We start from the raw sequence: 22,201 nt of genomic DNA, 5'->3' as shown, positions 1-22,201 counted from the left end.
CGCTGAGCCCGCCGAGCGACGGGGGCAACAGTAAATCCAGACCGCTGCTTTATGCTCTCCTTTCAAGAAGGGTTTTGGCTGGGGTTTAGAGAGAAGACGACCAGCTCGCTGGGAAGGCGAGGCCAGGATGGGAGCGTGAAGGTATGCGTGGGAAGGGGACGGACACCAGGAGAGCCGGCCAGGAGCCTGGGACAAACCGCCAGCGGCCAGGGACCGAGCAGCTTCCCCTCAGCATCTGGAGGGCTTTGTCCTTCTCCATCTGCCCCGTGACGCCGTGTGGCCGGGGCCCAAGGGGGAAGGTGTCCCGGGGCTGGGGGGAGGCCAGACAGGCGCTGAGCCCCCTCCCCAGAGCCCTGAGCCCGCCAGCTCGCGAGGGTTCCGGCACATCAGCCAAGGAGTGGGAAACGCCAAACCAGACGGGCATCACCTGGCCCAGACACACCAAACCAGACTGGGCATCCCCCGGCCACCCTGGCACGGGTGCACCCACCCCTGTCCCGCTCCTGAGGGTCTGCCACAGAGGAGCAGGGAGAGGGGACAGCTTGGTCACCCAGCCATTGCTCGCTGGGGACATGCCAAGTCCTCTCTCCCAAAACCACTCCGGTTGCTGTGCAGCCAGGGATGCATTTCGGCAGGTCCCCGGAGCCCCAGCCCTTCCCTCTCTCCTGCCACAGTGGTGTGATGCCGCTGGGATGCTCCAGCGTCGAGCTCACGTCTGGGCATGGGAGCCCGGCGCTCTGTGCTCGCGGCCAGGCTGCAGCCCTGCACCGGGACTAAGCCTTCGGCCTCCCAGAGATGCTCCTGACACACCACTTTTCCGTGGGAAGCAGACGAGGCAGAGAGCCCCATGACTGGCGTGCAGACGCATCAGGAGCGTTTCTGCACCGGCCCCTGGCAGAGCGGGGTCAGGAGTGTGGGATGCAGGGGGGGGGGTCAAGGCAGCAACAAAACCCAAATAACCCAGGAATAAAGGACGAGCGACTCCAGCTACCCACCGACAGACTGGTCAAGTGTCACAACGAGACAACGATGAGAAATGAAACTGCCCCCAAGCAGCCAGCCCGAGGCCACGGGAGGCTCGAGCAGCTCCAGCGACACAGATGCTGGCTGCAGGAGTAACCGAGTAACGGGTCCTTACCAGCCCCCCCAGCACACCGTCCCGCCTCGCAGAGGGTGCCAAACTAGATGCCACTGCCAAGAGATGGCGAGAGCAGAAAGAAGAGCAGCAGAAGGCAAGAAAAAGCCAAGCAGAGGCTGGGAGAGCAGCACTTTGCTCCAACGTGGAACTTCTTTAAGCAGCTGTAACTGAACCACAGCGCAGCTACAAAAAAAGGCGCCTGTCGGGCAGCAGGAAGAGGGAGTCCACAAGACCGTTAACCAGAATCCTAAAAATAACTCGTGGGGGTTTCAGAGCACCTCGGAAGGTGAAGGGGGGCTCGGCGAGGCAGGCAGGAGGGCTGCTCACGAGCAGCGGCGTCTTTGCAGGAGTTGCATTAGCCGGCACAGCTCTGGAAAGACGCGTGCACATCGCTCACCGGGTGCGGGTAACCGGTGGGTTAGTTAGCAGCCTAGTCTGCTATCAGCCCAATTAGTTAAAAAGTAATTAAAGACCGCTGTGAAGCTGAAGCTGAACATGATCGAGTTGGGACAGAGGGAAAGTCAGGTCCCTGCAATCTATTAACATTGCTTGAGGAATTCAGTCCCATTAGATACTGCTGCAGCCAGGAGCTTAGCAGGATTCAAAAGCAGATTAAACATTTATACAGATAATGAGAACATCCTGTTACATTAGATAGGATATAAAAAAACAGAGGCTAGACACTTCAGTGCCACGAGCCATAAATTACCCACCAGCTGACGGGGGTGAGGAAGAAGTTTCTCCGGCAGAGCGGGTGCATCTGCCTTCCAAAGAAGCGGTTCGGCTGGAGCACCGTTTTCAGGAGGGTGCGAGCACCCAGCCCAGCAAGGGCTACACCGGGGTGTCACGACAGGGCTGCCCTCACACCCGATCCACGTGGAAGGGCCCGATCCTGCACGTTGCCAGGAGCCCTTTATTCTCACTCAAGTGTTTAAATGGTGCACGGCATCCCACAAGGTCCTGTTGTGTGAACGGGGACACAACACGGTACAGGGTCGAAGGCGCACCCCGCAGCGGGAGGGACCCGGCCCGCCTCGTGCCATGCTTGGTGCTCATCACCGAGGGGTGAGCAGCAGGATCTGGCCCGTCCCAGCTCCCAAGAGCAGGGAGAGAGGAGCGTCCCGCCTTGGCAGCCTGGCTCCAAGGCACCTTTCATGGTCAGAGGGAGGTGCACAGCGTCCTACACCGATGCTGGGGCTGTTTAGGTGGCTGTTAACACTTAACTTGTGTGCAGAGGTCCTTTAAATGCAGCAGCAGATGATTTCCTAACGCTCATCACCACTCCTGGCAGCTTCTACTGATGGCGACAACAGGACTGGACATGGCTCGTGCTAGATCCGAGAGCTGGAACCCCTTTTTTCACTCCTGGCTAAACACCGCTTGCAGAGATCTCCCCCTCCCTTCCAGGTGGGGCCTTAACGCACCCGGGGAAGTGGGGAAAAACCCAGGATGACTCTTGGTCTCCATGGTGAGCAGCAGGCAGATGCTCCCGGCCGACATCGCTCCTCCTCAGGCAGCGAGCCTCAAGGGACACGCTCCTGCGGGGAAGCCCCGTCCCTGCTGCTCTCCCCTGGAGCGAGCCCGGGCCAGGCTGGGGCTCTCCTTTCTGCAGAGCTGCCACAAACGCAGCTGCACGTCTGCTCGGTCCCCCTGTGCCAGCCCTGCCCGTGGGCTGCCTCCCCCTCCCACGCCGGGATGCAGGCAAGCCCCGGGGGGGGGTTCCCCCGGCCGCTGCTGCCCACCAAACCCTTGAAAACCGCCGGCACCTGCAGCCTCGGGGCCGCGCACCCAGCACCCCGTCACCCACAGAGCAAACGGGTGCGGGAGGGAAGGCAGCGAGTCGCAGGCAGGGTGCTGCAGGACAAGGGGGTGAGCAAAGGGGTCGGCATCTTTGGTAACACTAACACGCAGAGACTTGAACTTCCAAAGCACGGTGCGAAGGTTAATTATTCTCTGCAGAGTGGAGGTGCTTCCTCTGCGTTTCCACGAGCAAGAAGCGTTCAGAGAGCTTCCTTACACACGTACACAGAGACTTGTGCGGACACCGCTTTGCCAGCCACGCCGCAGAGGTAACGGGAACATCAGGCAAAGTTCAGAAACACCACTGAGCCAAATGCCTTGATTTTCGCAAGTACCACCTCAGATATACGTTCCACATGCCCACCCAGCTCAGTACCAGGCTGCAACGCCCCAGGTGCTTCCAAGCCCCGGTACGAGAGCTAGCAGGTTTGCTCTGTAGGCACGGCTGGGCTTAGGGCACGGAAGCTCTGCAGCCTGCTTAGGAGAAATGGCCTCGTGGGGCCATTACAGAGATCCAAACAACGTTCGGGTGTACAGATCCAAACCAAGCACCTAGAATTCACCTAGAAACTAAACAGCAGGCGGCAAAAACCACAGGACTTTGGTGTTACACGTGCCGTACCTGGACGGTCACCCCTCCCTGGACACAGGGATTTCCAACCCCCATCAGCACCGCAGGAACGGGGCTGCCGGACAGGTTACAACTTTTTGCCAAACACAAACAACATTTCTACGGATGGTGTTTCTGCTAGCAGCCATGCCCTGAAGAACCTCAGGGATCAAATAAGGATCTGGAGACCGTATTCAGGAGCAAAGCTCCCCGACAGCACGAGGCAGCAAACACACGACGCTTCTCCACCCCAGCACGACTTTCTCCTGTCACCTACCTGTGCCTGGTCCCGCCGAGCAGCCTGAGCCGCTGGGTGAGAGCAGGGGTGCCCAGACACCTCGGAGACCTTTGGGGTGGAGGTGGGAGCGGGAAACATCTCAAACATACCCCTGGAGAGCTCTGCAAACCGAGCCAGCATCCACACACCCAAATATCCCCTCTCCCCATGCTGGGGGGGCTGCAGAGCCATTAGCAACAGCCCACACATGGCAGGGGGTGAGCAGCTGCCGCTTCTGAAATAATCATCACCAAGAGGGCTGCCAGACCCTGCCTGCATCTCCTGCCTGCACCTCCTGCCCAGCCAGGGCTGGGAGAGCCGGGACTGCCCCAGGTGTGGGGAACAGGCAGGGGAGGAGGTGGCTGTGGGCGAGAACTTCTCCCGACCTTCGTGAGCATCTCCTGCCCTGGTTTGCAGAGGCAGGTCTGTGCAGCGGGCGAGCTGCCGAAGCGGTGGTTGGTAACATGGCTGCCTGGGAACGTGCCGGCTAAAGGTTCTTTTCCCCTTTTTAAAAACGCCAGCTCTCGGAAACTGAAGCATCTCATGGGAAGTAGCTCAGAGATGCTTCCCTGCTCTAGAATGGAAATTCTGGTGGAACCAGGTAGAGGCCCCCGTGAGCGCCACGCCAGCAGAGTCTGGGGGAGCCCACGCTGGCTGTGCGCACCCACGCAGCACCGCTCCCCCCTCCCGCACCCCAGGAGCATGGCTCTGAGAGGTCCCGGGGAGAAACCCAGAGCAAACGCCCAGCAGGGAAGAGGAGCGAGGCCGAACTGGTCGAGGCTCCCCAGGCAGGCAGCTGCCAGCTCTGCCCACGGGAGCTGGGGCTGCAGGCAGCGTGGACAGATGGCTACTTCTCGCCCAGGCAGCCTCCGTGTCTCATTCACAGATTTGCTGTCCCTGAGTCATTGCCCTTCAAACGACAGCGGAGCCGAGCTTCCTCTGCACGGAGCCAGGCATGAGTCGCATCCTAATGGCATCCTGGTGACAGCGGGAATAGCCCCTGGCAGCCAGGTATATCCTGTGCTCCTGCCTCTGCTGCTGCCTGCCTGCTGCCTTTGAGCCTGGCAGGCAGCTCTCAGCTGGGCAGCAGAGGAAAAGCCCTGTGGGGCATCTGTGGGGCCAGGCCTGGGGCTGTGGGATGTTTCGACGAGACCCCGCTGTCTCCCGGGGTGCAGAGGGACTGGGGCTGCTGCGTGCGGTCCTTGGGGCGCCGGGTGCTGAGCCCTGCGGTGGTGGCCGGGGTCTCTGCCGCGGACAGAGGCCGGGCTGCACGTGATTCCCTCGCCGTGGACAAAAGGCTCCTTTCCTGAGGCAGAACATGCCCGTCTCCGGACATCCCGGGCTCAAGCAGACACCGTGTGCGTCCTCTCCCACCTCTCGGTGCCCGGCTATGGGGAGGGTGCTGCCTCCTCTCCCCCCACAGCGCAAGGATGCTGGCACGGCTGGCAGGCGGCGTGACACTAGCAGATCCCTTTGTCCACGGGGACAGCGTGTATCGCTGCCGGTTATGAAAAGCAGCATCACAAGCCGTCCCTGATCTGGGCGGCCCCAGGCAGCCCGTGGCAATGGGTGTGCGCAGCAAGGGGGGACGGGGGGGCTGTGTCATTGTACCGGGTCACACATTTTACCGATACCGCGCACGTGCTGCTGAGCTCACTGACTCTCTGAGGCTCCCAACGGGATCGCGGCACACCGGACGCTTTCCAAAAGCCACCGTTACCTGCTGAAGTATCGCGCCGCGCCTCTGCTGCCGGAGCTGAGCCCGCTTCTCCGAGGAGCTCGTTCCACCCCACCGGTGAAGCCCCCGCACACACCGTGCTCCCGGGGATGGGCACAGGCGGAGAGGAACCTGGGCTCGCGTGCATCCAGCACCGGCAGCAGCAGGCACAGCCGGGAGCACACGGGCACAGGAACAGGCGCTGCCGCCTGCGTCACTTGTAGCTACTTGGTGACAGTTTGATGGAGACAGATCTCTCGCCCTCCCTCGCACTCTTCCCTGCACCATTTGCCGACCTGCCTGTTGCTGCAAGGAGACTTCCTGCCTTTGTAAACTTCTATTTTTTTCCCCTTAACCGCCACCGACAGACGTTAACAGGAGAGCACTAAGAGAGGACCGACCAGCCCAAAGCAGGCAGCCAAACACCACCGAGACCAGCGGTAAATCCTCCCCCATTCACACCACCACCCAACGGCCCAGCCCCAGCGCTGGGGGGGGAGCACCCCACGGCCACTGCCCCCACCCCACGCTGCTTCGCCCCACAGCACCCCCGCGGGTCTGGCTGCAGCCCACTGCACACCCCCAGGCACCTTGAGATATCTCGACCCCAAGCCACGCACGGGGCTGTCCGAGCATCGGCTCAGCATCCCCCTTCCCTCCTGGCTCACAGCGTTCCCACACATCCTGGGCACCGCTGGAACATTTCTGAAACCTTGACGCTTTTTTTTATTACAAAGCAAACTCCTTTCATCAGTCAGTTTTTGGTTCTTCTATTTTTCAATCTTTGATCTCTGTTTTCAAGCATCTAGGTCGCACCCGACACAAGGTGCAGGAATCGGGCTGTACCAGAGGCTGCGGCCGCAGTAACTGCACACCTAAACCTGCGCGTTCCTTTCGTTCAGATTCTTTATACAATTTCATCACATCTTTGTGCAGAGCTGAAAAAAAATTACCTTTGCGTACATGGAATTGGTGTGTAAGGCAGAGCTGTGAGCTTGGCTAAGCTCGCGCATGGGTTCTTGCTAAAGTTGCCTGAGGAAGTACTGCGCTGCTCCGCCCGAATTACTCTGGAATTTTTTTTTCACCTCGTGGAACGCCAGTAAAGCTCCACCTCACTGGCCAGGCTCGTTCCTGAGGAAAAGCTCAAGGTGCAGACCCCAGAGCTGCCCAGATGCTTGGGAGCACCTTCTCCCTTCCTGGGCACTGCTGCTCCCGGTGCAGCACCCACGAGGCCACTAATGCTGCAAGAGGGGACCAGGCACCCAGCCCAGGGTGCGGCTTTGCACTCACCCAGCAGCAGATTCTCTGGAAGCCGCAATATTAATGTAACCCCACCCTGGGCTTTTTTTTCCCTTGCCTTTTTTTTTTAAAAAAAAAAAAAAAGGCAAGATTTTGGTGAAATCACTTTTGCTGTGGGTCTCAAGGGACCTCCCCTCTGCGCGTGGGTCTCTGTGCAAGGAGCCGTCCCGGCTCGGAGCCAGAATGCACCAGGTTGAGCAGCATTTTGGATAAGCCCAGCCCAGATAAATTCAACTTGAGCTGCTTTTGTGAAGGTAAAAGGCTGCTTTGGTTTCCCCAAGAAGCATCGCCAGCCCTGGGGTGCCCCCTGGACGTTGCTCTCCCAAAGCTCCTGGTCCCGGCATGCTTGGGTTTCCAGAAGATGCTCCAGAGGGAGGGATGCCGAGCAGAGACGCAGGTCGCTGATGTTGTTTCTGGCTAAACGAGAGTAAGAAAACGGGACCCCCGGGGGGTGTTGGACCCAAGCACCCCAGATTTGCTCTCCGGCCGCTCGGTAAGGGCCGTGCCAGGCGCGATGCCGCGGCACCTTACAGCGGGGACCGGCCTCCACCTCTCACCGCATCGCCTGCGCACGCACAGCAGGGAAACACCGGCACGTCACAAAAGCCTCGGGAGTGAAATCCTGCCCTGCCAGGCTCCCCCCAGACGGGGCTCTCCAGTGGGTAACGGGGAAAACAGAGGTGCAGAAACAGATCTGGCCAGGGCCGCAGCGGGATTCAACAGCCACCGGCCCACACGCGCAGAGAAGCCCTGGTAATCTAATATAATTTGAGATGCTACAGGTCCTGTCCATCCTCGCCTTCCCACCAGCAGTCTGTTACCAGCCCTGGCCCTGCAGCTCCCGGCTGTCAGTCCTTCTCTCTCCACAGCTTTGTTTCTTGCAACCTAATGAGTCCTTAATTCGGCAGGCTCTGTCCCATAGATCTTGATTTGCCCTAGTACCGGCGGGAACGTGTGCTTTTAGGAGAGCTCTCCATAGCGGCTGCTGGTGAGGGAGACGGTACAAGCACAGTGCTCTGCCTTTACAGAAGCAAACCTCTCATCTGGCGGTGGCTGAGCCGGAGCAACGCTGCTCTTTGCCTGTTTAGAAAGATGGAAAAAAGGCACAAACCAGCCACGAGCATCCTGCAGGGCATCACTTTTGGAGGGACGGGCATTTCTCCCTGCACCAAGTCCTGCAAAGCCGGAGCTGAGGGCTCGCATGCTGCAAGGGCTGCTGCCGTCCCGCATTTCCCGAGGGATGTTCAGCTGCAACATCCACGTCCCCGGGCCGTGACCTCCTCGAGCCCTTTTGAATGATGCTACCAACACGAAGTTCGTCATGTCTTGCAGTGACAAAGGGTACAAGTCACGCAGGAAGAGGGGAGATGGAGGTGGCAGGCAGCTGCTCCCAACTCGCTTAATGAATTTTCCCTCTTATAGGCAGAGAAAACACAAGTTTTTTTCCACCTCTTTTACGTACATCACCACTAACTAGCACCACGACCCCAGCTGGCACTCAGAGCTTCTTCACTGCAAGAGGTGAAAAGCATTTCAGCAGACAGACAGACCCTGTGGACCCGCTTCATCCTCTCCCTCCCCTGTTCGCACAGAGCCGGGGAACCTGCCCGCGAGTGGCTGTGAGAGCCAGCCTCCACGAAACCCCACCAAACGTAAACCGCAAGCAACCAATAAACCCGAGAAATGTATTTTCACGTTTCCCTGTCTCTCAGCCACAGGGATTTCTGGTGGTAGTTGTAGGAGCAAGAAGTAAAACATTTTCAGAGTATGATTTGGAAGCTGACAGTGCTGCACGGGAATAACAACAACGTATGCAGAAAGTGGGATTTGCCCGGGAATTATTTCCGAGCAGAAAATAAGAAGGCCTAGGAGACTATTACAGCAATGAGTAATCTAAGCAGCTGAATTACAGAGAGACCCAACCATTTCACGGCATTTCTATCTCCCGCAGCTCCCGAGGAGATTTTGGCCCAGCCTTCCCTGAGCGTTCCCCCAAGCTCTGGGCACAGACGGACCCGGGGTTTGGATACTCAGGATGCTGCTCACCCCCCCCCGGCAGCACCTGCCTTTCCCCCGCCGGAGCCAGGGTCAGCCCTTGGGATGATTTATTACCAGGGAACAATGGGACCTGTGTGTCTCCTGAAACCAACCCGCAACGCTCAGCTGCTTCCAAGTTTTTTAACTCGGGGTCAAACCTGCTGCCGGAGGAGGGAACCGGCTGCTCCGGTGGGGCTTTTGTTGTTGTTTTAAAGCAGATGCAATACGGAGCCAGAATCACCGGGCTGATTCGGCTGCCAAAGGGCTCCGTGCGTGCTGTTTACTGAGCCGCACTGCTCCTTGGGGATGAAATCACGGGGGGATACGTGGCTCTGCAGAGGGAAGCTGTGTGCAGGTGAGCTGGAGCTGCTTTGTTTCCCTGCCTTCATTTTCCCAGCCACTATTACGGAATGGGAAGGATGCGAATGGGAGGCAGCACTAATCCCCCACGCACAGCCACGCGGTGCAGGACCCCGGCTCCCCCGGCAAGCACCGTCCCCTGCCCCGCGTCCTCCCCCGGCCCCAGAAATATTATTTAAACCCTGTTTACCCAGCTACAGGGCGCTCTGCAGCCAGAGTCCCACTACGAGGATGTTGCAGGAGCCTCTCACGCTGGCTGAGCTATCTGTTATATTTTCCTCCACTCCTCTCCTATTTTGCTGTCATTTGCTCTCTTACGTTGTTACCATCGAGCGGTAGCTCTTTCCTGTCGCTTACAAGCGGGTACTCACACGAGCAGCACGCAGCCGCAAGTCACGTCAGAAAATGTAGTATTATTTAGCATCTGGATAGGAATTACAAATTCAGGCTGCTTTAAAAATCCCGCCAGCCAGATTTTTCCCATGCAACGAGTAACTGCAGCCCCTGCTGAAGTCCAGGGGACTCGAAATCAGGCCAAAACTCGCTCGTCACCACCACGCTGGATGCGTTTGGCGTTAGCCTCATTTCACAAATGGGGAACAGCCACCGAGAGGGCCAGGTTGGGACTCGCAGCTCTGAAAGTCTAAAGTAAGGCACCTAAATACGTATTGAAGCACCTTAAATAAGTGGCCTGATTTTCATGAGAGACGGAAACGAGCAGGAGCTGCGAAGGCTCAGGTCGGTGCGTGCGGACTTGGGCCCCCACAGCGGAAACTTCCTCACGGGTGGCCCGGGTGAGCGCACACGCGTTGGCCCAGCCGCTCGCGCCCTCCTGCTGCTGCCCAAATGCCGCCTGTGAGATGGCAAAGCTGGTGCTCACGGCTGCTCTAAGGACGCAACCGCCGCCGCGACACGGAGCAAGTGCGGAGGTACGCATCGCCGCTGCTACCTTCAGCTCTGCATCTTCTACGCTTGTTTCCTGCTTTCTCATCAAGGATGTTAAGAACAGGGACACTTAACGAAGATTCATCTAGCACGGCTCTGTTTCTAGATGCTTTAGAGTCCATGGGAACATGTCCTCGCCCAAGACCCAAAGGTAATCATTCTTTTCTTATCTCTGTTTGCTTCTCTCTCTCCAGGTCTCTATACCAGTGAGCATAAGCAAGCCGGGCTCAGCAGAGATGGATGCTAAGCCTGAAGCGAGGGCGTCTGTTTGCTTTACCGGACACGGCACAGGGAGACCCTGCTTCTGCTGGGCCCCCGGGAGCGGGAGCAGCGCGACGGTGGGCAGCGCTGGACCCCTTCCTTCACTGCAGAAGCAGAGCAGCAGGACCAAAGCACTCGGTGCAGGCAGAATACTATGTACCTTTGAAACCGCAGGGGGAATTTGGGCAAGCAGATTGTAATTACCTGGCCTGGCACCGGCCCAGAACGCCAGCACTAGCTCCTTTCCAAAACCGGCTCTTTACAAAAGCGATGCAGAAACGTGGGCCTGAGCGCGGCGGCCAGGATCTCACCGTTGTGCCCTTGATGAAAGACGCCACCTCAGTGTCCCCAGTGCCATGCCCCCCGGTGCTGCTCCTGTGCTTTCCCAGGGGACGAGCGTCACGCCAAGAGCTGCCCGCGCTGCCACCGCAGCTCCAAGTGTCCCTCAAAACTCTCCCAGAAGAGCAGTGGCCAAGCCCCGTCCTGTCACCGGAGGGGAAGCTCTGCCACCACCCCTCTGGGGACGATGCTCTAACACACCCTGCTGCCTCTCCCCCAAGACACGGCTCCGAGAAAGGGAAGCAGGTTTAATTATCGAGACCATTATGCTGCCTGGAAGCGACGTCTGGAGGGAGCGCGCGCAGGTGAGCCAGGCAGCTCGAAGCAGGCGGAGGCTGGAGGAGCCGCGGCGCCGGGGGGCTTGAGCACGCCGTGAGAAAGGAGGGGAGTGCCCAGCTGAACCATGGCAGGCTCCGGACGGAGATGCGACCATGGCTTTTGTGTTGGAGAAGAGATGGCACCGCGCTGAGGCTCGATCCAACTGATGCTGGGAGACGCAACCCCTTCACTTTTGGAACACGGCCCGTGCCCCGGGGCTGGGGACGGTCAAGGGATGCTGCCATGGGGGGAGGCACATCCCGGCACCCCCGGCCCGTCTCCCTGGGGAGAAGGAGTGGAAGGGCTGGAAAACGGCTGCTGCCTGCGGGGAAGGGGCTTCGGCGCCATGGTTCATCTCAGGTCACCGCTTGCCTACACACCTCAGCTTAGCAGAGCCCTGGGCCGCCCCAGCCCTGCGCAGCACTCCTCCGCGGCAGCAGAAGCCCAGAGGCAGCGGTGAGGGGCCCCACACCCGCCCCAGCTCGGCCTGCGTGGGCATGGGTGTGCACGCACGCGTACGTGTAAAGGGGTGCGAGCGAGGTTGGTAGGGAGCAGGGTGTCAGGAGCCCGCCTGCGTGTGGATGGGCGTGAAGGCACGTGTGAGCGCACACACGCCCAAGCCAAGCCTCGCTCTGCCCTCTCGCTCCCACCACCCCCATCCCGGCCGCCCCGAGGGCTCTGGACCGGTTCAGCTGGCACTGCCAGGCTGGGCTTGGGGGGCAGAGGGAGACCCCCGGCCCACGGGCAGGCGGTAGGGCGGCTCCGGCAGGCACGCACCCTCCCGCAGCCGGGACCCCCGGGGCTCGGCGGGGCTGCGGGACGGCGCGCAGCTCACCCCAGCCTGCCCGCCCGGCGGCACGGGGTGGGGGGGAGGAACCCCAGAGCACCCCGTCCTACCTTGCAGTCTGTCAGGCAGGATCTGACCGAGTACTCTTCCGATTGCAAGTACTTCTCCAGCAAGAGGTCGAACTCCTCATATTTTTCCTGAGCGTGTTGGTCCAGCCGCTGGTACGCCTGGACGCAGCTGCTACAGGCCTCCCCGCCCAGCGCCCCGGCTGCCGCCGCCACCAAGTCCACCATCAGGTTGTCCACGCTGCAGTCCAGGCCGTCCGGGCCGGCCATCTCTCGCAGCAGGTCCCAGATCGTGTAAGTATCACAAAAGGAGAGGTTGAAGTTCCTAAAGTAAGCCTGCAGGAAGGTCCTCTTGGAGGAGGGAGAGGCGAAGAAGGGGGCGGCGGCGGGGGGCGAGCGGAGGGGCGCGCCGGCCGGGGAGCCCCGCGGCCGCTGCAGGGCGTGCAGCCGGGCGCAGGCCGAGTCCAGGTCGCCGCGGGCGGCGGGGCAGGGGCCGGCGGGGCCGGGGGCCCGGCTGAGGTTCCCGAGCAGGGCCTCGCAGCTGCCGCCCGCCGGTTCGGCCGCCAGCAGGGCCCGCGGCCCGCGGCTCCGCGGCCGCCCGGCGCCGCTCCGCTCCCGCGCCCGCAGCTTGGCCCCGGCGCAGAGCCACAGATGGTCGGAGAGGAGGACGGTGAAGAAGAGGAGCGAAGCCAGCGAGAGGCGCCATTTCTGCGCCCGCTCGGGGTCGGCCACCGGCTTGTCGCTGCGGCGCGGCGCGCAGCACACCGCCCCGCCGGCGGCGCCCCCGCGGGGGTACATCCAGGCGCCGCGGATCATGCTGCGGGGGCGGCGCGGGGGGGCGGCGGCGGCGGCGGGGCGCGCCGCGCTGCCGCCGCTGTCACCTGCGGCCGCCGCGCCGCGCCGCCGCCGCCGCCGCCGCCGCCATGCCCGCGCCCCCGCCTACAGGCCGCCGCCGGCCGCCGCGCTGGCTCGGCCCCGCTGCCGCTCCCCGCCCCGGCCCCGGCCCCGGCCGCGGCGCGCCGCCCGCCGCTCGGGGGCATGCCCCGGCCCCGCTCACTCGGCTTTCCGCTTCCCCGTCGGCTGCGCCAGCTCGCGGGCCGCGCCGCGCCCGCCGCCGCCGGGCCCCATGCCCTCAGTCTGTCGCCATCTTCGGCCGCGCCGCCAACACCTTGAGGAGCCGCGCCGCCCTGCGCCTGCGCGCCCGCCCGGCCGCCCCCCCCCACCCCACCGCCCGCCGCCCATTCACGGCCCGGCCCGGGCACCGGCGGCGGCAGGTGCCGTGGTGCTGAAGGACAGCTCCGCCCGCCCCGCCGCTCCCGGGGCCGCCGTGCCGGGGCGCGCCGCGGGCAGCGCTGCCCCGGGGAGGGGGCAGCAGGACACGGGTGCTCCCACCCGCACCCAGGAGCCCCGTCCTCCGCCCGCGCCCCGGGAGCGCCGTGCCGCGCTCGGCCGGCGCTTGAACCGTCCCCATCCCGCGCCGCCAGCCCGGAGGGGGCCGAGGGGACGGAAGGCAGCGGGGCGGCCCCGTGCGGGCCCCGGCCGGCATCCCTCTTTGTACCCGTAAGGGGCAGAGCGGGGCGTGGGGTGCTCCGCCAGCGGGAACGGGCACGGCGCCCTCGGGGGCACGCAGCTCTCCTGTGGCAGACCCGTGTTGGACATCCCCTGGGCGCCCCCAGCCCCTATTGCCCCGAAAAGAGCCCCCAACAATTCCATTTCTGGGTCACCAGGAGTGAATTCCGAACAGGCACCCAAACTAAGAGGAACCCAGCTTCCAGGGAATGTCACTTCTTCGTGTCTCAAACTCTGTTGGCAACCCATGAGGGGTTGCTCGGGCTAGTTAAACAAGAGACTGTTAGCTCACCCGGAGCGAAAAATAAACAGAGCTCCGCAACATGAAACCCTGCTGTAAGCAGAGCAGCAGGCAGAGCCTGCTCTGAGGCTCCTTCTCCATACACGAAGCCATCCTCACCCTCGGGCACTAACCTGGCTGTGGGAACTGGTTCAAGTGTTCCTATTTCTGGGAAGCTCTGTCCCAAAGTGAACCAACTCCTTCATGCCACTCAGCCCTTCAGCAGCAGAGGTGCCGGAGCTGGTTGTCCGGGCTCCCTGCGGCTGGCCCGGCTGCCATCCTGCAGGCACGGGGAAAGCGGCTGCAGGCTCTGTCCTGCTCCCGTCGGTCAGCCTGACCTGCGAGGAGAGCGAGCCCCGCGGGAAGAGGAGCTCACGGCGTTTGTGCGCGCACAGGAGGGCTGTCAGCTCAGCTGGTGCTCAGAGCACCGCTCCAACGCGAACACAGCGCGTGGAAATCCTCCTGCCCACCGCACTCCTGATCCCAAACGTCCAGGCCAGCAGATCAGGATTTTGCTTTCCTATGGCCACCACTTGGGCCCCAGCCCCTGTTTAAAGCCACCCTCCTCCGAACGCGGGCCCTGCACAGCAGGTCATGGGCCATCGACCCCTCTCTGCCACGGCAAGGGCAGGGCTGCTCGGCACCTCGGGGGCCGTACAGCCGAAGCCGAACTCCCACCCCTCCGGCCACACAGCACGCCCGGAGCAAGGAGCACGTTAATCGTGAAGGCCAATGTGTCTGAGCTGCAGATACTCCAACAGTTAGCTCTGCTCTAGCTGAGGCGCTGAGGTGAGGAAATATCTGGTGTAGAGCCAGGAGAGGTTTTACAGCCGGAACGAACAAATGTCGAACATCACTGAAAGTGATATAAGGAAAACTGCAACCCGGGCTGGAGACTGAACTTCTCTGAGCCACGGCACAGACACCCGCGGCTCTTGGAGCACAAGGCAGAGCTCTGGGGGCAGCTTCCCTCTGGCTCTTCCAGCGCTTCCAGCGTGCCCATGGCCTGGCTGGGAGGAGATGCTGGAATAGCTGAGAGCACTATTCCTGCAGGTCTGGGGTTTCTCTGGTGGGATTTCTTTCCTGGGACAGCCAGTGCCTGCCTTGTGCACACAGGACCCTACCAAAGGTTGAGGGGCTGGAGCCATTATTTTGGAAATAAACACTAACTGTGCTCCCTCTGTATTTGCAATTAAACGGCTGTGACAGCTCCGGCACAAATGCCTCACTGTCTCACGCGTGGTGTGGGAGCAGCTCCGGTGCCCGCGCCGTGCAGGCAGAGCTCACTGGGGTGCAGGCGGTGGGTGGGAAGCACAAGGTTGTGACCGCAACAACTCCTTGCCACTGGGAATGAAACCCCAGCCTGCCTGGCAGAGCCGAGCATCCTGCTTTCCGATGGGAAACTGAGGCACTAGGAACATGGGGAAAAGGTCAAGCAGTCTGAGCACACTCAGTGTGGGCCCTGGGCACGCTGGCAGGGAGCTCAGCTCCCTAAGCTGCGCTGCCGAGCCAAGAGGCAGCAACCTCGGGACTCCAGTTCAGCGTTTCACACCCTTGGCAGGCTGCGTTGCCCAAGGGCTTTCACCTCCCCACAGTGAGGTACTGCTGCACAAACCCAAAACCTCTCCGGGAGAGCGCTGCAGGCAGGAGGTCAGCAGTGCTGTCAGGCCTAGAAAGAGCTAACAGAGACAAGAGAGCCCCTCAAACCCTTGCATACCCCAGTATTTATCTGGCAGAGAGCCCTGCTGTACTTCGGCCCTGGCTGCCGGAGGCAGCTCCTTCCCTTCTGGCACTCTGCGTGCTGGGAGGCTCAGGGCAGGAAGACAGCATCCCACATTCCCAGCAGCGGGTTTAGGGGCCCCTGCTAAAGGCTAGCTGGCTCCCAGGTAAGCCCGGTACTTTAGATGATATTTGTGTCAGCAGAGTGGATCTCCTCTTCCTCCTGTCTTTGGCGGGGAGCTGCCCTTTGAGAGAAAAAGCTTGCAAGAGGCTTATTTTCTGCATATCTCCCCAAAGCCTTGCTGTTTCCATCCTGTTTCAGGTTTTTCTCAGCCACAAGACTCTTTCTTCCTGCCCCTGCACTCCAGTCCTTTCGTGCACACAGGGCAAGCGGGTACTTGTGGGCTGAAGGCAACCAGAAGGGTGGGCAGCAGGGGCGGGGGGTGTGGGGGGCTTCCCAGGGAGCCCACCCGCGTGGGCACACGCTGTCAGGCTGAGCTCAGCCCCAGCTTCCCTGCGAGCTCATGCAGGGCTTTGACGGGAACTCATCGCTCCCACACCGGTTGGAAGCGGTTCTCACCGCAAAGCCTGTACCCTGCTCAGCATCACCCAGCCGAGATAGGGCTGCACAAACACCGGCCTGTTTGGCGAAGGGCTCCGTTTCCAGGGCGCAGTGCTATTTCCACCCAGGAGTTTCCCCTCGCTGGGAAAACATTAACCGCTCCTCCCACTCCCTGCTCTTGCATTGCAAAAGCCGCGGTTTACACACAGCCCTTCATGAAAGAACGGGTTCATTTGCTCAGCCTTCCTCGGGTTTCTCCGTTTACTGCTGCTGGTATTCAAAGGGCAATGTGGTTTACTGATGTTTTTCTTACACCAGGCAGAGATGCACAGCTGGCTCTCAGCACCAGGGTTCCTCGGGTGGGAGAGGCAGCTCTGGGCCAGCCTCTGCCTCGGTGCTCGAGAGGCTTCCCCAGGGAGTGCTGGCTCCTCCAGGGATTTGGAGAGAGTTTCCATCATTACCTGATGCAAATCAGCTAGCTGACTAAGCAGGCAGACCCTCAGGTGGGGATAAACCAGGGAGGAAGTTGCCACCAGCATAAGGCCAGTAGTTTCTCACCACTTGCTGGTCTCTGCAAAGGGCTCTCCATGAGGTGCTTTTATGGGATCTCAATGTTTTGCTGGGAAAAGTAAACTATTAACCACAAGAGGAGGGGGCCCCAGCACCCAGAGAAGGGAGGAGGAGGACTCCAAGCAGCTATCGGAGGCAGCAGGGCACACACATCCCCAGGCACAAAGCACCCTGCAGAGAGCCCAGGGGCTGGCACGGTGGGGTGGCAGGAGGGACGGCTGCACCAGGCCTGTCCGCGCACCTCTGTCACCCTGCCAACACGTGGCTTTTGGCAGGCACACGCAGCACTGCGATGCGACCACCTCCGCGCCCAGCCAGCATTTGGGAAGGGCCGCTCCAGACCGGCCCCGGGTACCCAGGGTGCAGGGAAACCTTTGCTTTCTGTGATGAAAGTCAGCTGGAGAAGAGACAGAGCCTGGCTGGCTGCTTTGGGGCTGAGCCGCCAAGAGAAGAGCGCAGGCCAGGGCGCGCAGCCTCGTGTGCCCCAGCTCCTGCGACAGCCTGCGCTTGGTGTGATCCCCGAGGAAAGCCCGGACTTGGAGGGTCACCACCAGCCCCTGCCTTGTGGGGCAGAGGGAGGACATGCAGCCAGAGGAATCACAGGGGCGGCAGTCCTGCCCGAGGGCTTCACCCAGGAGCAGTCCTGGCCGTGCTCCTTCTGGTGCATCCTGCAGCCGAGCCTCCGAACCACAGGGCTCTGCCCTCACCTCCTGCCAGGGCTCAGCACAGGGTGTAGCTGGGCTCAGGCTGCGTGCGTGAACTCTCCTGCCCAGACCCCGTCCCCCCCATCCCGCCCAGTGCTGCTCTGCACCCCCCTTTACTCCTTACCTGGCTCAGTCATTGAAATCCCACCCTGAAGCGCAGACCTGTGCTCCTGCTGGAGACTGGCAGCAGGAGATGCGTTACCCATCGTAGGAGCATTACATGCACTGAGCTGGAATGAGCCTTGCGTCGTGATCGCACATCTTGTTTGCAATGCAGTGACAGAGCTAGCAAGCCCTGCTGCTCACCAGCTCCCAGCCAGGAGGGAGGTGAGGGACCACACAGTTGAGGCGAGCACCACTGGGGTTTTAGGGAATCTCCCAAGGGATGACCCCAGCCTGGGATGGTTTGCTGCAGCCAGAATGCAGCTGAGGGTGCTTCATACAGAGAGGCCCTGAGAGGGCCCAGCCACAGCAGCCATTGCTCTGGCAGCAAGTCAGTCAAGTGCCATCAGAAATAACAGCCAGAAGGTGGGGAAGAGGGGAATGTACCTCCTGGACCTTCTTGCAGTGAGACTGGGAAAGGCAGGGAAGCCACACCTTGGTGCCCAGGGTTCACCACTTTTGTGTCAGACCTCGGTGGTGCCCTGCCCAGCATCGCCCATGGGACCCACTTGCTGTCGCCTGGCACCAGGCTGTGAGGGGATGGCTGCCTGCAGGGAGAGGGGCTCAGCGAGCCCATCTCCGGGGGGACCCCACAGTCTCACCCCACCGGCACTGCCCGTACTGCTCTCATTCACAAATCCTCATCCCCGGGCTGGCTCCGTGCCATCCCAACCTCGGTGGCCCTCATGCAGCGCCACTTGGCCGCATTTCTAGACATACCCGGGATGATGTCAACAGCGTCCAGCCCTGCTTCTATACGGCTCTCCTGGGAAAGCCTTCAGACCACATAGCCGAGTTGCTGGCCAGACCTGCCAGGCTCCCGGCTCCTTGGACAAGGGCTCCTATTGCTTCAGCTCCCAAACAATGGGTGGTGGCAGGGGCTCTCAGCTAGCCTCCAGGGTACAGGCTGGTTTTCCCATCAGGTCCCACAGCTGGTACCACCATGTCACCTCTCGGCACAGGCTGATGCCTAGGGACACGTGGTGCACAGCCCAGGAGGAAGCTGCATTGCACCCCCTTTCTGGGAATAGCCACGTTTGCATCCCACTTCTCCCAGGGAAGAGGGGAGCTGCTGAGCGCAAGCAGCAGCTGTGGCAGCAATGGCAGCCGATCACAAGGGAGCCCACGGGACTGGGCTCCCAGCATGGGAGCTGCCGTGGTGGCACGTTAAGAAGAGCCTGTGCCAGTGGTGAGAGGGGCTCACCAGTTGCCTGAGACCTCATATACTCGTGTCATGTCAGAGCAGTGCTGCACCAGGCTGGGGAGGAAGGTATGGCAGAGCTCCCCATCTCCCTGTTACCTGCCTCATTCCTTGCCCTCTTGCTGGGTCCTTTTCTTGCATTATTGATGAGAGATGATTTAATTTTGGTTTCTGCCCTATATTTGCAGGAGAAAGGCCATTCTGACCCTCCTCAGTGCCTCTCCTGCCTGCCCACCCCACAGCTTGGAGCCTCTTGGCCCAGCAGCCTGAAGCCCTTGGACCCAGCTCTGCGGTTGCACAGGGACAGTCCTCTTCTCCCAGCCTGTCCCAGCCGCTCGCTCTGCAGCCAGGCATGGGGTGAAGCGGCCAGCCTGGCCCCAGACCCATCTCTCCAGGAGGAAGCAGCGGGGACAGAGAGCACAGGGCTCATTGCCCTCATGGTGTTACTGCCCTGGGAGTAGGTGCCTCCTGTGAGTCCTCCCTGCAATGAACCCCAATCTGTGTCCATCCCACGCTGGGTCCTGCTGCCCTGCGCCCCAGTACAGGGGCCAGGGATCCCCGTCTCAGAGGGGAGCATGGCTGGGGTGGGATGCAGCACCCTCTGCTCTCCCTGCAGACCTCCGCCCCAGGCCTTTCCCATTCCTTCCCTGACGTGACTTACCATCTCCTGCGTGAGCAGGATGCACACGCTTCACCAGGCTTCTCACACCAGGTAAGCGTAGGAGGTCTCCGATTCCTGTCCTGTTTCAGGCTCCATCACCCCATGCTCCACATGTTCCCCCCACGGCCCTCTGCCCCTTGCCCCCCAACTGCTCCCCCCTCCACCCCCAGCTGCAGTCCGGCATGGATCCAAGGGGTCAGGAGAGCGGTGGCAAAGGTGGCACAGCACGCCACGCTGGCAGGGCAGCTGCCCAGCTAGGGGCAGCCTCTGTGGCCGCCCGGCAGAGCTCCCCTGGCCCAGGCTGGCTGCAGCCCCATGCTGCTCCCAGCTGTGTGTGCTCAGAGCAAGGGAGGGGAGCAGGGAGAGGGTTTTACAGCCCACAAAAGCAGATGTTGCTAATTGAGCCTTTGAGCTGCATGCCAAGCCATGGCATGGAGACTCTGCCCGGGTTTCAGAACAACTGCCAGGTCGCTGGCTTTGAAGACGGTGGGGGTGGGAGAGGGGGCTGGCGAGGGGGATGCCGTGCATGCATATCGGATTCGGCAGGCAGCCCGCAGCCAGGCTGATCGACCATGTCTCTGCACCAGTGGCCGCTGGGGCTGGGAAGCTCATCCTGCTGCTGGGAAGCCCGTCCTGCTGGAGCAAAGGAGCCCTGGAGCGAGGGTCCTCCTCGCATCTGTGCCTCAGTCGCGGCTGGGCCGGGACAGGTCAATGCCTCGGTGTAGGAGGGACAGTGGTACCTACAGGCACTGCTGGCTACTTGTTTCCCTTTTATTTTCTTTGATTGTTAAAGATGAAGAAGTCTTTGTCAGCAATGGCAGGTCCTGGAGCTGCCTAGGAAGGAGAGAGGATCTGAACACCTGACTTGATCAGAGCATCCTCCCATCAGCCTGGACACTTGCCAGCAGCCACAGCCTCTAACCAGCTGGTTTTCTGACCACAGAGACATCCCTTGCTCCCCACACCCTCCGATTTTCCTTTCCATACCTTCCTGGCCGCACTCGGATAGGGCCTGGGTTTCTCTCACCAGTGCCCAACTCTGGCCAGGGACCTGGCTGTGTTGCTGCTTTCCGGCCGTGCCGGTGGCACTCGCGGTCTGTCCCAGCAGGGTGAGCTGAGCCTCGGGGTGACCTGGGTGCAGGGAGTCTTGCTGTGACAGCGGCTGTCACCAGGCGCTCGCCGATACGGGGCCGGGTCCTGCGTTGGTCTGCACGGAAGCTCTCCCCGCTCGCTCTGGGCATGTCGTCTTTGGCTCAAGCGGGTCAGGTACCAGCACGGTCCTTTTTGGGGCCACCGAGCCGAGCAGCCCAGCCCAGCTCAGCCCAGCCGGGAAGGTGTTTGCGTTTTCTCAGGCGGCCTCTGCAAAAGCAGCTTTGAGCACGTCGGGGTTACCCGAGGGGACCCCCAGCCGCACCGGGGGTTGGGTGCGGGAGGAGGCCGGCACACCTCTACCCCTGCAAGAGCTCCTGCGGGCGGGGAGGGGGCACGTCGCGCCCTGCCCGTCCCGGGGCGCTGCCTGCCTGCCTGCCTGCCGCGGGCAGCACGAGCCATGCCTGTCGCTCTGCTGCCCCCGCGCGGGGTGTCCGTGTCCCGCACCGCGCTGAGGGACAGCTCTGCGCCCCGCACACGCGTGGGCGCCCCTCGGGCACGCAGGGACCTGTAGCCGTGCAGGGCCTCCCGCTAAGTGCTGCGTGTGCGGGGCTGCGCGCCGTGCCATACACGCTTCTCACACGCGTGTGCAGGCAGAGGTGCTGCGCTGCCCTGCCTCTCTGCCCAGACACACAGCCAGGGCACACGCACTTAACACGTCCACACTATTTTCTGGCTTTCCCGCTGCCGCCTGCCTCCCGCACGCTGGTGCCCGGCTCCCACCCACAGCGTGTCCAGGGGTCCCGCTGTGTCCCTGGGGTGCCCGTCCTCTGCCCTGGCTGCTCTGCAAAGGGCCAGAGCATTCAGCCCACTCGCCAGTGTCTTTTGGTTCCAATTTAATAAAAGAGGAGGGATGGTGGGGAAAGGGTCCCAGGAGGAAAGGTAGAAACAAGGCTTTCCTGCGGCACGGGGGGACTCCATCAGGGGAACGCAGGGTGCTGCAAGAGGGAAAGGGAGGGCAGGAAGAAAGCACCCTCACCTCTCAGGAGAGCTGCCAGGCTGGCCCAGCCTAGCACCCAGGCAGGGGAGGATTCATCTCCGCAGCACCCATCACACGCAGGACCAACTCACCCCTCCCACCCGGCCAAGTGCAGCCCCCGGCAGAAGCTCAGAGCAAGCGCTCCCACTAAAACCCACAGCCATCACCCCGGGGCAGCAGGGAGGCACACGGTGTGGTTGGGAGAGGCGGTGTGTGTAGAGTGGGTGCACCAGGGCCAGGGAGGCCCCAAAACAGCCCGGAGCACCCAGTCCAGCTGGCGGGGAGTACAGTGAAGGGCCTGGGGCTCACGCCCATCCCCGTGCCTCAGGGCTGGGTCTCCCTCTGTGTAGCGATGGCAGTGGGGACAGAGCCTCCCTCATGCCCACAGGGATGTCCATGGGTGTCACCTCGAGGGGCTGGAGCACAGCTAAGGGCTGCAGGAGCTGAGCCAGGTGCCCCAAAACCCTGGCAGGGAGCGTGAGGGCAGCTGCTCCCCAAGGGCAGGCACGCTGGGAACGAAGGGGGACCCCAACACAGGCAGTGCCCTCACCCACGGGGTGCAGCCCCCCAGGGCAGGCAGAGCCAAATGCTGGCAGCACAGCTCACCCCGTCAGCAGGCCCAGCCGAGGCAAGCACCGAGCCAGGGTGCACCCAGGCAGGAGCAAAGGGAGGCAGGGCTGGGGGCACGGCCG

The 22,201-nt window shown here is 61.8% G+C and overlaps 1 protein-coding gene across 2 annotated transcripts in view; it reads right to left on the bottom strand.

Moving 5' to 3' along the window:
- Nucleotides 1-12,800, bottom strand: part of NALF2 (NALCN channel auxiliary factor 2) — a 31,090-nt gene extending 18,290 nt beyond the window's left edge. For both annotated transcript variants that reach the window (XM_075762983.1, XM_075762984.1), the window contains exon 1: nt 11,999-12,800. In XM_075762983.1, coding sequence (XP_075619098.1) covers nt 11,999-12,769 — 771 coding nt within the window. In that variant the 5' untranslated portion in view covers nt 12,770-12,800. The remainder of the gene's footprint in view (nt 1-11,998) is intronic.
- Nucleotides 12,801-22,201: the final 9,401 nt, after the last annotated feature.

The sequence above is a fragment of the Balearica regulorum genome, chromosome 11 (assembly GCF_011004875.1).
Source record: "Balearica regulorum gibbericeps isolate bBalReg1 chromosome 11, bBalReg1.pri, whole genome shotgun sequence".
Classification (NCBI taxonomy): Eukaryota; Metazoa; Chordata; class Aves; order Gruiformes; family Gruidae; genus Balearica; species Balearica regulorum.
This window is presented reverse-complemented; position numbering and strand designations above follow the sequence as displayed.